Source organism: Condylostylus longicornis, unplaced genomic scaffold (genome assembly GCF_029603195.1).
Source record: "Condylostylus longicornis isolate FDR11 unplaced genomic scaffold, ASM2960319v2 ptg000107l, whole genome shotgun sequence".
Taxonomy (NCBI): domain Eukaryota; kingdom Metazoa; phylum Arthropoda; class Insecta; order Diptera; family Dolichopodidae; genus Condylostylus; species Condylostylus longicornis.
In genome coordinates this window covers 2,080,560-2,095,367 of record NW_026578075.1, presented here as the reverse complement: position 1 = coordinate 2,095,367, position 14,808 = coordinate 2,080,560, and the positions used below count along the sequence as shown (strand labels likewise).

At 23.7% G+C, this 14,808-nt stretch overlaps 1 protein-coding gene across 1 annotated transcript in view; it reads right to left on the bottom strand.

Annotated features, from left to right (window-relative positions):
- LOC129614432 (tubulin beta chain-like) overlaps positions 1-14,808 on the bottom strand; it is a 95,554-nt gene that overhangs the window by 6,750 nt on the left and 73,996 nt on the right. Inside the window, exons 4-5 of the mRNA XM_055529027.1 lie at positions 9,647-9,814; positions 7,792-8,056 (exon numbers count right to left, since the gene is read on the bottom strand). Of these exons, the coding sequence (XP_055385002.1) occupies positions 7,792-8,056; positions 9,647-9,814 (433 nt within the window). The remainder of the gene's footprint in view (positions 1-7,791; positions 8,057-9,646; positions 9,815-14,808) is intronic.

The following is a 14,808-nucleotide window of genomic DNA, read 5'->3' as shown; positions in this document are numbered from 1 at the left end:
AATATGAGTATAACATTAAAAATGTCATTCTTGTTAAAATAATCATTTTTTTTTCTGGATCATTAACTGTTCTACAAAGTTTTAAATATGATATTGTTCAAATTCAAAGATTTATTTAATTAAAATATGTAATATGTTATTGTAAATATGTAGAAAATAAGAGAAATGTTACACAATAATGTCAAAAAATCAGAAAAATATTAAATGTCAATAATAACTCTTACATCTCTTTTGCAATACAAGAAGAGAAAAATAATTGAAATGTGCTCTTTTTAGTAGTATTGTTAGAGAAAGTAACTACTTGTAAAATTTACTTTTTGTCCTTTAATTGACCTTAATAGCGTGTATTGTATAGGTAATATGTGAGACATCGATATGGAAATAGTAAAGCTCAGTCATATACTGTTAATACACAAAAGTGTATCCCAGTATCAGCGTTACGTGCCCAGATGCGATTAGTAGAATAAAAATATACCATTCAATATTACAAAAATATTTTCGTCAGTAGTGTTACCATCCTTTTATGGAATATTTTATTTAAAATTTCATGTTTTCATTTAAATTGCGTTAGCAACAGTAAATATTTTTATATTTTTATATTCATCCTATAGCAAAATTTACTTGAATGTTTGCAATAACATAATTTGCTTTTTCGAGATCCAATAAAATATTATGATCCCCTGTTGAACATCACATTAAATAAAATTCTTATATAATATGAATTCTCTTGATTTTTCTCTTTTGTATAATGCTTTTAAAAGTTTCTTAATATATAAAACTTTAAATAAAAACTTTTAAAAATAATGTTATTTAATTTTATTTTTATTCAAAACTTTTGGTGTCATTTTAAAAGTGAAATCACAATTTTTATCCCAATTCAAGATTATTCAATGAAACCAGAACCGAAGAGATGAAGGAATTAATAGCGCAAATACATGCATAAATACAAATATAACTATTCTTTGTAGAAATGTTCCAGTACTTCAATTTTCGAAATTTAAGAACATTATTTTTGCAAGATTATACTTATATAGATGAAGATCAAATCAGAGCAGTGTTGTGAATTCTTTTCTTCTTAATTTACTATTAATTGTGTAATATTTCAATTTGGTCTATTTTGAAACCCTACTTTTTCAATAAAATTAATATGATTCTAAATTTTTTTTTCTATCGGAACAAATTCAAGTCAATGATGCTTTTAAAAATATGAAAGTCGAACGAAACAGTAATCGTTAGTAGCTACTGTCAATATTTGTCAATGTCAAGGAATGTAATTTATGATCGTGTTCAGAAAAAAGAAAATTTTGCAAAGGAAAAGCAAAGGAGCTATTAAAAAACGTTACCGACTGCGGAATACCTCTTTTTCTCAAAAGTTGTTATAAAAATTGTTAAATTTTAGCATGATAAAATAAAACAATAAATTAATAAAAACTTTTTGGTGAAATTTTCTACATTTTTCCTTTTTTACTTCAAAATTTCCATGAAATGGAAAATTTCCAACATGTCAACGGTGAGTCAGAGGAAAAGAGAAAGTATAAGAGATAAAGAGCAGGAATACAAAACTAAGTACAAAATAAACAACTGCATACTTGCATTTACATATTTAATTTTTGGGCTAAATCTAACTTGAATTTAGTACGATATTTTAAGAATGAAAAATCAATCTTAATTTTTGATCCTTGTTTTTTTCTTTTAGATTAGAAGACTGTACCAATCTTGAGATTTCTTGAAAAAACAATTTGTATGAGTCTTTAAATCTTATTGCTTATACGAGTATTATCAGCATTAGCAATATGTATGTAAGTACATACATAAAATATTGAGTTTTATATAGCGTTCCTTTCAGAATTAAAATAAAAATTTTTATTGAATTTCTTATTGCTTTGCGCTTTTGAAAAAAACAAACTTTTAAGTTACTTTTTGATGTTCTTTCTTTGTGCTTTTGACAGCCTAAAATAAATCACAAACACAGTTTCTCTTACATCTTATCTTCTATTGTACGATATTAACCTTGAATTATATAACATTTATAGGCGAAGGTAAATATCTAGTATGTTTGAATATTCTCTATAATGGTATAGGTGAATTTATTGATAAAATGTTAAATTTAATTTTCTATAATGTTTGTTTAATAATTTTTTTTGTCTTTAAATTTATTTTGAATGTTTAATTTCAGCCCTTCTATTTATATTTTAGATTTTTTGTTTTTAAATAAATAATTCAATGGTAAAAGAATATTAAAAATGTATCTGGTCCATTAATAATCTTTTAATTAATAATTTTGATCTCAATCAAAGGCAATAGAACAAAATGTCAATATCCTTGAAATTTATTTTCATTGTACAATATTTAAATACATACATACATACATAAATACAGATATAGATTCAATTTTATTTATTCAATTAATTAATTTTATAATTTCAAGAGATTTATTCACAATACCAATATTTTGTAATGTATAGGTTGTTCTATATATACGAGACTTATGTATATAAAATTTAATTGGAAAAATGATTTTTTGTTGTAAGGCTTTCTCCCAAAAAAAAATCGGATTTAAAATCATTGATATTTGAATTCTTTTATCCTTCATCACACTGAATTCAAATTTTAAAGAATAATAATTTTATTGCATTTTACAAAGTAATATATGTATATGTATATGTGTATAACAAAATGTTAACGTAACAAATTTTTGAAAAATTACACTATTATATGCATTTAATCAAAAAATTGATTGGATTTTTTATTTAAAATTATCTTAAATTGGAATTCGAATTGATTCATCATGTACAGTGTATGTTTAATGTAGGTATTTGCTCCATATGATGAAAACATTTTAATATCTATGCTAAATTATATAGTATAAACTCGTGTACAGTATAAATGAAATGAATTAAGTTATATCCAGACGCTTATTTTGTGTTTTTCTTAGTTTTTCATTAATTGGAAGTAAATTGTACATAAAATATAAAAAAGAAGAATATATAAAAAATTATCATTGATTAACGTGCCTCGAAACGATTAATATAACAATAGATGCAATGAAAATTTAAGTGTTGCAGTTAAGTAACGTAAACGTAACATCATAATATAGTATATAGATAACGTTATGTTGGGATATGTCAGAAATGAAATTCAATAAAATTTATTTTCGATTTTAGTTTTATTTATTTTAAAATAAAAAACTAAGTGCCTTCACGAGACTAAAATTTAAAAATAACTCAGTTAAAAAAATCAACATTAATATAAAATAAAATTATTAAAAAATAAAGCATTTTTTGACATGCTAAACTATATGTCAAAATTTACATAATTTGTTAAAGAATTAAATTTTTTGTAAAAACACAAAACACACTCATCACAACACAAAGTTTATTATTTTTTATAAAGTTAATTATTATAAATTAAAATTAAATACGATTTTCTATGTTTTTGACGTTTTAAATTCAAACGCCAATAATACATTTACATCAACAAATAGATAATGCAGGGCAGTTTAATTTCAACATGATGCAACGAGTAATGCCGAATTTTTGACAGCCTTGTCTATTTAGTAATTATAATTAGTATTTTTCAGAAGAGTCATTAATGTAACAGATTTACTTATAATATGAATATTGTTTAGGTCTCTACAAGAATTTTGTACAACAAACATCCAATTGAAGGTCATGTCATATAACATTGGAACGTGAAATACTTATGTTATACGAGTAGAAAATTTTCAAGACACTCGTATTTTACAAATTAATAAATTTAATGGTTTCAATACATTTTTTAGAAACTTTGCAATATTTACAATTATTTTTGTTTATAAAGAAGGTACAATATTTTTGTTGATTTTAGCGTATAATATGGTTAAAAAGAATTTAAAGAAAATGTTGTACCATTTAAATAATGAAGAATGATACTGAAATTTTTTCGAAAAAAAACAAGAATTAAAATGGAATTTCAAATTTTCATTCCGAATTCTAATATTATAGGAAAATTTTGCAAAATTACCTAAATTTTATGTATTATGGAATATTATGTATACATAATTCCTGTAATCAGTCAGTGCTATGCACAAATGCGGCCCTTCAATTTAATAAATGCAACTTCTTTATTAATTACTTTAAAATCTATGAAATTTTCTTTCCTTGAATTTTTGAAATTTTACAAATATTTTAATTTGATTTTAGAAATTGAAATCCGTTTCGGATTGTTAATATGTAGATTATTAGTATAAGGTCTAATTTTGAAAACGCGGTTTAAAAAATTTTTTGTATAAAAAACAAAATATATTTGTGAAAGAGAACATATTCATAATCTATAATATAGAAATATAAAGACACCTCAGTTTAACCCATAAATTGTCGAAAAAATTTTGTAGAACTGTTAAAAAAAATGTTAATTTATATGAAACGTGCCCCCATTTAGCATTTCTATTGACAAAAATAATGTTACAAACAAGAGTTTCATTTTTGCTTTTTAAACCAGGTTAAATCACTTTTCTTAATGAGAAATGTAGAAAATTTTACAAAATTTTATAAATGCGTTCAATCCGTGAGTCGAAAAAATTATATAAACCCCATTTTCTTATTCCAAATTTGTAAAAATCCTAATTATTTAAATAAATACTGGTAAAATACTTAAATACATTTCTGTCAAATAGACACTTACTTAAATAATTGGCCCCATAATCTAAACAAAAAATATTGTAATGAAAATTTAAAATGAATTTATCTCGAAAAGTTCATTTTTTGGGATTGCTTCCGGGAGCCTCAAATTCAGTTATTCTTAAATAATTTAAAAATAACAATACGGCTCCTTATAGACCTTAATGATTATCGAACCCTGAAATACATAATATAAACAAAAACGAAGTATAGCTACTACGTTCATTGGTTAAGTTAAAATATCGCGCGTTAAATACTTTTTCCAGTAAACATTGATTAATGATCTGAAATATGAAGAAAAATTTTTTAACAATGAACAGTGAAAAAATTCTACATTTTTTTTTCTCTTTTCATTTGTTCTGTAATTTGACTATAAATGAAGGTAAGAATTTTACGCGTAAGAAATTTAAATATTTTGTAACATTTTAGACAGGTTTATTCAAAAAAAAAAAATAAATATTTTTGCTTTTTTCGATTATTTTAATTTAAGTTATTAATTCGATAGTATATATGTATGTGTGTATACAGGAATTTTCGAAAAGATTATGTATTTATAATATCTACTTTTTTTTTTTAAATATTAATCATCATTATTCATAAATACCTTTTATTTGCTTGTTGCTGCGTAATATTCATATTTTATTCATATTTTCTAAATAATTTTTTTAATGGTTTTCAAATGATTATGGAATGAGAGAAGTGTGTTTGTGTATATGTAAATACTTACATAATAAATATATGATATCAGCCCTGCGTGTATTTTGTTTTGAATTAAAAATTTTATTATCGTACAAAAAGATAAACTTTACGTGTTTTGAAAAATAAAAATGAAAACTAAATTATCGAAAAATTTTTCATAAAAATATAAATTGAAATTATAAACTGAAAGGGTTGCCAAATGAGTCGAAATGCGAAATATAAGTGCAATTAATTAATATATTATTAATTGGAAAGGACTTTACATGTTACGTTAAAATAGGGGATTGTTATAACATAAGAAATTTTTAAAACTTTAACATGGTTTTTTTTTATAATCAGGGCAGAATCTACCATATATGCAAAGTACGTATTTGCACTAAGGGACAAGGAAGTCATTGAAAATTAAAAAAGAAAAAACTAAAATAAAAATTCTTTTTTTCAATTTTTTCCATTATGTATCTTCAGGATTTCAAATCAACAGGAACAAGTTAAAACCGGGCCTGTTTATAGCTTTACCTATTTATCATAGTAACTTAAAATTTACGTTGGGCTTTAATAGCTTTAACTTGAAGATAAGAAAATTTGGAGATTTGTAAAAATTCGAAAATTTAATGAGATGGTTTCGAAAAAAAAATTAAAAACTTGTCGGCTTAAGAGTTATAGCAAATTTTATGAATATCTTAATAATGTGTTAATACGGGTAATTGTTTGAAAAACCTTGGCGTAACATTAAATTTTTGTTCCGGGATTCGAACCTTTTTAAGCCGAGTTACGCTAAAATTGAAAATCATTAGATGCTTTCATAAGGAATATGTGTTCATAAAGAAAATGTATAGTAGATATTTTTCATAACAAGTAAGTGATAATTAATCGATTTTAGTAAATTTAAGAAAAAAATTTATCAGGTCTCAGAAAATTTTAAAAATCAAATTTTATGAACCATTCAATTGCACTTTAGTTTTTAAATGTTATTAGGCAACAATTAAAAAAACTTAACATTTTTCAAAGATTTATACAAAATGCTTTAAAAAATTGGTTGGCAACCTAGATTTCAATTGATATCAATAATATAAAGGTTTTTAAAAAAAAATATAACAGTATCGAATTATTAAAGAAAAATTTTTAAACAAATAATTTTATAATAATTCAGATAATATTAAAAAGTATTTATTGTCCTTGAATATTAAAGTAACAAAAAAAAAGACAGGATAAAATAAAGGGATAAAAAATATTTGTTAATCCTCTTCTTTTTTTTTTGTAAAATTTCGTATTATTTAAAAAAAGGAAAATGACTTTTAAGAAAATAAAATCCAATAGCACGTTTATACTTATATATTTGTCTTTCAAATCAGGAAATTTAAAACTAATTAATCATACGATATTAATTAATGATCAAAATGTGTGGTATCATTTTATAGGCATTTATTAAAGGCCTATATATAGATGTTGTACAAAATTATGTTTATATATTCTATTATATTAATTTATAAAAGTGTTATACACAAACATGGACACAATGTTTCATTATGCAAATTATGAATTCTTTATAGCAGATATTTTAATATAGATTAAAAAAATTCAAGCAAAAATTTGGTAGCCCTAAAATATTAAGTGATTTTAAAAGGGATTTTATTAGTATTTAAACTGAGGAAAGAAAAAACTAAGTTTTATATTTATTTTTATAAAAAAGCTGCAGTTATTATCCCTTTTTTTTTTATAAATTAATTTAAAATTAGAGTATTATGACTTAAAAATCTTGAAGCCTATTCTATTTTATGTAATTTGAGAATTGTAAAAATTAATCGGAAAAAATAAAATAATGAATAAACAAATTCTAATTGGGCGCCGAGAGTATGTTCATGGTAAGTTGCAAACAGGAGCAATTTTCACATATTTAAATGGAACTACCCGGAATCAAATGAAATTAGATAATATCCTAAATTTCTACTTTCTACTGGCAACTTTTTTGAAATTATTTGTTTCCATGTGTTTTCCACACAAAATACAATACAGTTGATTTTGCCGATCCGCTGTTGTTCTGAGTTAATGACGGAAATCATCCGCAGTTGCCGTTCACCGCTTTGATTCTGTTTTTGCAATAACTTTTGCTTAAAAATTTTGTTTTCAAATTTATAACCAGCCGGAAAGTGATAATGAAAATAATGTGATTTATTTATGTATGCAAAGTGACAGTGAAGTAATAGTGCAGATCAAAAAAACCATTTATCTATAAATTTTAATATCATAAATGTATGGTTATAAACTTTATAAATTACAAATTTTAAAAATGAATAAATATTTTTACACAAAACTCAATTGTTTATGTTTACATGCATTTAAATTACATACAAATGTAAATATAATATTATATACTTTCACATATTACATTTAACTACTAAAACAATAAAATTGTTTATAAAATATGTTAACATACCTCTGAATATACAAGCAACAGTTAAATAACGTCCATGTCTTGGATCGCATGCAGTCATCATATTTCTGGCGTCGAACATTTGCTGCGTTAATTCAGATACTGTTAATGCCAAATACTGTTGTGATCTACTAGGTGTTAATGGTGCAAAACCTGGCATAAAGAAATGAAGACGTGGAAATGGCACCATGTTAACAGCTAATTTTCTTAAATCAGCATTTAATTGACCTGGGAAACGTAAACATGTTGTCACACCGGACATTGTCAACTATTTTTTTTTTTTATTATAAACGTTGTTGTAATTTAATCAATAATATTTTTGTAGTAAATTGTACAATGCAAATAAAAGAAAATAAATTAATAAAAAAATTATATTTTTATTAAGGCAATAATACAATTGTTAGTGTTTGAGAAATGTCAGTAAAAAAATTAAAAGAAGAATGACAGATGATAAAAAAACAGTTATTCAATAATTGCTTGTACTTTTTAGGCTAAGTTCTTGTATAAAATTGAATTTTTAAAATAATAATGTATAAAGAAAAAAAAAGATTTTCGTGTTTGTTGGCAACATACGCGTCCATACACAAGTGCTCTTATATACTCACATACAATTTTTTTTGTAAATTAAATTAAATTTATAAAAAAATGGGGCGCATTAAAGAAAAAACTGATGGAAATTTTTTTTTGCGTAACGAAACAATAGAGAGTAATTAAGATGACAGAAAAAAAATAAAAAAAAACGGAGAAAAGGACAAAACGGACGTGATTAATTAAGACTGCTTAATTAAAAAAAAAAAGCGGCTGAAAAAATATTCAATTGCAGTTTTGGAATTTTAAAATAATAAAAAACCTTTGCTATACAAAAAAAAAATCGTTTTGCATTTTAATTTTTTTCTGTTTTTGTCAAACGAAAACTGATTTCAACTTTCCTCGTTTTTCTTTTTAAAACAAATTTTTATGAAAAAAAAGGCTTTTAAGTGTTCACAATTCTTCTCTTTCTTTTTTTTTCTTAAATATTATTCATTGAAGCAAAATTGTGATGACATGTTTTTAAAGTTGATTGTAAACTTAAGCTTGCAATGACAACAAAAAATAAAGAAATCAATTTTTTCGTGACATCACGTCATTGTTAAAGTTCTCAACAAAACAACATCTTTTTCACTTCTACATATACGACTATCAGAAAGACATATTTGTGGTGATGTGACATTATGTTGTTTTTATGACATCAGTGATATCGCTAACAGAATACGGGTGTGTTAGTTGAAATAAATTTTTATGTTCTTAGAAATTATCAAAATTGTCAAAACAAAAGTGTCATCTGTCAACTGTCAACTTCCACATTGAAGTAACACTGAAAATCGCTCATCAGTCATATGCCATCTGTCAAATGTCAACTGTCACATTAAAGTAATATTGAAAATCAATCAAGTGAAAGTGAATTTTTTTACCCCCACTTTTTTGAAGTATAGGAACAATTTGAAACAATAGAACAACTTTGAGCCAGCCAAGTCGTGAAAATTGTTATTCACCGTTTCAAAATCAGCCAAACGACTGCAAAGAAAAGTAATAATAAAAGGAAATAAAAACGTCAATAAAATTTCGTAAATTGTAATGAGTTTCATTTTAGAAAATTCGAAAATTTTACCAAATATAAATGGTATAATATTATTTTGCAATTGATTTGGCTCTAATGAAAAATTAAAGGAAACTTAATTATACGCAATGTTTAGTTAAGTTTGGTTTATTATACGGAATTATGTGTCAAAATATTAAATTTATTAATATAATTAAGAAATTATACTGCAATTGTATTATTACTATTGGAATAAGAAAAAACTTTTTGAAAATATCTTACCGAAACAAGATGATTCAAATCCCCATACGTTGGTGATGTTAATTTTAATGTTCTGAAACAAATATCATATAATGCCTCATTGTCAATACAAAATGTCTCATCGGTATTCTCAACAAGCTGATGAATTGACAGTGTAGCATTATATGGTTCAACAACAGTATCGGAAACCTGCAATATTTAAAAAGAATTTTTGATTAATATTTATTAATTGTTCTTTAATTTAAAGTTTCATTTAAATGCTAAAATTTTTCTTTAATTTAAAGTTTTATTTAAATGAAAATGGTTTTATTCTAGCTATTACTGGCTTCTTTACTAGGTATTTCCCGGTAAAATATCACTTGCCCAAACTGGGAAAATCGGACTTTCTTTTTTGGACGTCAATTTTGGAGAGTTAAAGTCCATCTCCCTGAGGGAGATTTCCAAGTATTTAGGACTTGGGTAGTATAAATCTGATATGAGAGAGCTAAAACAAGCCATTGCAGTGAGACAACAAGCAGTGGTCAGAGGGGAGGAAATCCTTTGCCCACATCTCTCTTCAGTATTCTATAAATTTGCAATCTATAATTTTGCAATCTACAAAATACCATGTAGAAAGCACGATAAAATTTCATCAAAATTTTCTATAAAATATTCATAAACTTTGTAAACAGCTAATGTACATATATATTTATTATGTAGGTGTGTATTTGTATATCTTGTTTTCACAGACTTTTCACTTCGCTGAATAATGTTCCACTCGTAAAATTTCTAATTAATTTTTAATATTTTCTGATACTATTCGATTCTGTTATAATGTTCAATGATCATATTTACACATGTTTGTGTACATATAAATAGTTTATTATTAATGTAAATTGGAAACACAGAAAAAAAATTACTGTGTCTATTCAAAAATCAACTATAATTTGTAATTAGTTATAAATTTATTGTGAATTTCTAAAGAAAACAATATTTACTATTTATATAAAAAAAAAAAAACAATAAACAAAATAAATAAATATTGTGTTTGTTTACTGTTTCACCATTTTTTTTTTTGTTTTGTCTTGATTTAGCTTGTCAATATGTCCTTGTTAAACATGATTTTCTTATGTAATTATTATTATTTTAACATTATATGGTATTAATATAATAAATAAACGCGTGTACATATAGGATACATCTAGGTACATACAAATGTTAATAGAATTTTATTATACTTGTTAATTGTTATACATGTTGTGATTTTATAATAGATAAGTAATATATCTGTAAATATACATCCTTATACATATGTAGGTATTATACATATACGTTTTATGAAGGTAACATTTTTATAAATTATTTTAATAGGAATAGACGTGTTCCTACATACAATTATTCATATATTATATCTAAATATATTTTTACTGTTAATGATTATGTTAATTTTCTATATGTGTTTTTAATTTTATTAATATCCTACGTGTTTTACTATATTATATTGACAAGAATTTAATTGTTATTTAAAATGGTTATTAAGTGTATTAATATTATTGTAACTATGTTACATACATATAACTTAATATATATAATAATAATACAGATTATATATAAATATATATAAATGTATTATATAAACAAACAAATATTTTTAGATATAATGCCTATTAATTTAGTGTTATATTAATATGTGGGTGTATATATAAGATATTATAAATTCATTATTATATATTATAATAAAATATTTTTAGTATTGTATAACAATATTAAAATGGTTTATTTTTCCTGGAAGATAATGAAAGTGATACTAATGATGATTTGAGCGGAAATTAACATAAAATGTATTATTCCATATATGTATATATATATATATATATATAAATGTTAAAAGTTTTATATATAATTATGTTTGTATATATAATTCTATTATATAACATCCAATGTAGGCATGCATATAAAATGTTTTTAAAATTAGGATGAATATGTGTTTCATATACTCGTATACAGTTTGTATATTTGCTTTTTATATTTTGTATTCTATTGTGAATTGTTTTAAATATTCTAAAGAAATACAAATTGATTTGGTATATTTTGTGGGTATAGGCAAATTAATTTATTAGACAAATAACTTTTTGTTCAAAATTTTGTTATATTTTATAAATACATGCTTATATAACTTTATATTTTTTATTATGTATTTGATATTTTTTTTTTGCAGGAATTATATTAGAAGAAAATAAGATAATTTTGAAATAAATAAAAGATTTGATTGAATAATTTTTCTTTTCTGTTCTGTTCAGTTCTGTTTCCAAATTATTTTTTTTTTATAGAAAATTATATTTAATTAAGGTTTAATGTTATTCACATAATTAATTCTGTTCAAAACATTTTTAAAGTTTTTGACATTTCACACGTAATTCCTAATAGACACTGTTCACATATGCGACAAGTTCTACGACTAATTCTGAGTCTGATGAAAGTCGTTTATAAAAACAATGCTTGATATTATACCTTGTTATCAAGAACTTTTTGTTTTTATCAGACTTGCTGCCAGATTCTCTAAAAGAAAAATGGTGTCAACTATTTTTTTTTGGGAAGTTTAGAGCAGCGATCAGCAGATATTTATTTTAGTTTTAATTTTCATAGTAAACTTATTAAATTTTGTAGTTAAGTCTGAACGCCATCAGATAATTACAGTCTGGCGTGTAATTTATCTCAATCACCATCAGACTCATTAAACTTTACCGTATATTTAAATTTAGATTTTGTCGTTTATAAAAACAGTATCTTGAACTTGTCAAAGTCTAATTGATTAGTGCTTTAAATATGGAGAGTAAATATGGAGGTATTCTAATTCAACCTTGCGGTTATGATCTTTGTTTAACAGAGGTATAGGAATGTATTGTAGCAAGAAAGAGTTATTGGAATTTTGTACAAATATTTTAGTTAAGAAAATAGCTATTTATCAAAATCATTGTAAATTATTGCAAGCGATTCTTAATATAGTTTTCTCATTTATGATTTCTCTAATTTTGGTTTATTATTAGAATAGCTTGGATTCGTTTGTATAAATGTATAATACATGGTTTTCTTCCAAAATTTGATCAATTTATAAAATTATTTCATGAAATAATATAATTGGTTGATAATTTATTATTTTGACATTATAATAGGTAATAATAATAATTTATAATAATTATGGTTTTAACATTAGTAAAATAATAAATTATTCGCAATTAAGTAGTGCAATAAATTGTCATAATCAATATAAATATTTCATATTATTTAAAAATTGAAAATAAAATAAAAAAAAATATAAATTACCAATACAAAATTGAAATAAATATAAATTGAAATGTTGGTTATTTAAGCATTATAAGAATAATACAATAATTCTTCTTTATGAGTTATGCAATTACGAATTTATACGTATAAATAAATAGTCTTTATTATATAAGCGTTAAAAATAAATAGTCTTTATTATATAAGCGTATAAATAAAATAGTCTTTAATAAATATTCGCGAACATTTTGATTTCGAAATATTTATGAATATAAAATGCAATTTTTCTTCAGCCATATCCTTGTATTATTCATCCACACAAATAATATAAAATAAGGATTTATAACAAAATATCTTATGGTCATAAAATATGATTTAATTTTAATGACTTAGAATACTTTATTATATTACCGCATTTCATGGTAACTGTGTGCATTACAAAAATCATTAAATTTCTTAGTACAGATCTGAAGAAAACCAAGGATAGATTTAACTTGATTGATTACTGAGTCACAATGGTGTTTAAAGTAGGTAAAATTTTTTGTCACATATAACTTTAAGCTTTTATTAGACCGTTTTTGCTAAGTTTATCTATATTTAACACACAGTCAATGAAGTCAAATACCACAGTTGTTGACTTTCATGTGTAAATAGAATCTTTTTTAATGCTCCATAGTAAAAAGGATTAGATATGAGATTATTTAATTCACAGCGATTTATAAATTAATTCAGATCGCAATCTGTTATTAAGTAAGATAGCAATTTCGGTGTTCACCTTTGCATAAATTTTACATTTCATCTACATTATATACCTATATGCATGCAGCAATTTTAAAATTTCTTCCTGTATATTCATACTGATAATAGAATTAAGAGGATATTAATGATATTCAGTTATTGCAAATATTCTAAATAATAATTTAACAATAAATTGGCGATTTCTGAATCAATCAATGATGCACTAAATATTTTGACAGTGTATATATTGCTTATGTTCAGGCAATATTCAAAAGTAAATTATGTTACCAAAATTATTGCTAAGACAAAATTCAGAATTTATTATAAAATTTCATAAAATTCATTTTCATTTTTAGCGAATTTTATTATATGGAAGTACAAACAATATTATTGTATGTACAATGAACTACGAAGATCAATTGAAATAAAAAATGTGAAAAAAATCTCGAAGAGCAAAAAATTCACGCTGTATTTAAATAGAGAGCTTTTATTCTTGAAAAGAGAGTATACGGTTGAAAAGATCATATACACGCCAAAATAGATAATGCTAAATAATTTTTGGAGTTGTATGGCTGCTACCAAAAAAAATCAAGCAATTTCAATGACCATTATCAAACACATTGGCCCTACTAATATATTTACTTGTACGAAATTTCAATATCACAACTGTTATGGTTTCTAAGATATAGTCAAAAAATTTTTGAAGTGGCAGCTACCCGAACCTGTACCCAGATCGTTTCCAATTTAAATAGGGTGCTGGCATTTACAACATAACTTACTACAATAAATCATTTCTGAAAATTTGGTGAACTTAGCTTAATTAGTTTTTAGTGTTATCGCATATTACGGACAGACGGACAAAGCTAAATTGACTCAAAATTCGATGCTGGTCAAAAACATACACTTGAGTTTATATCTCATTATTTCTTATCATTACAAACGCTCTAAATCGCTCATTTAACAATAGTACTATATCGACTTCAAAAAGATCGATAGTTTAATATCGTAATATTTAAAAATTATCGATAGTATCAATGATAGTGCGCTTAGATAGAAAGTTAAATTTCGTATAAAGTTAAGTTTCGTACATTCAATACAATGCGATAAATTATTTTTAAAATAAAAGTAAATCATATTAAATTAAAAATTAAGAATTTAAAAAAAATATTTAAAAAACCTGTAAT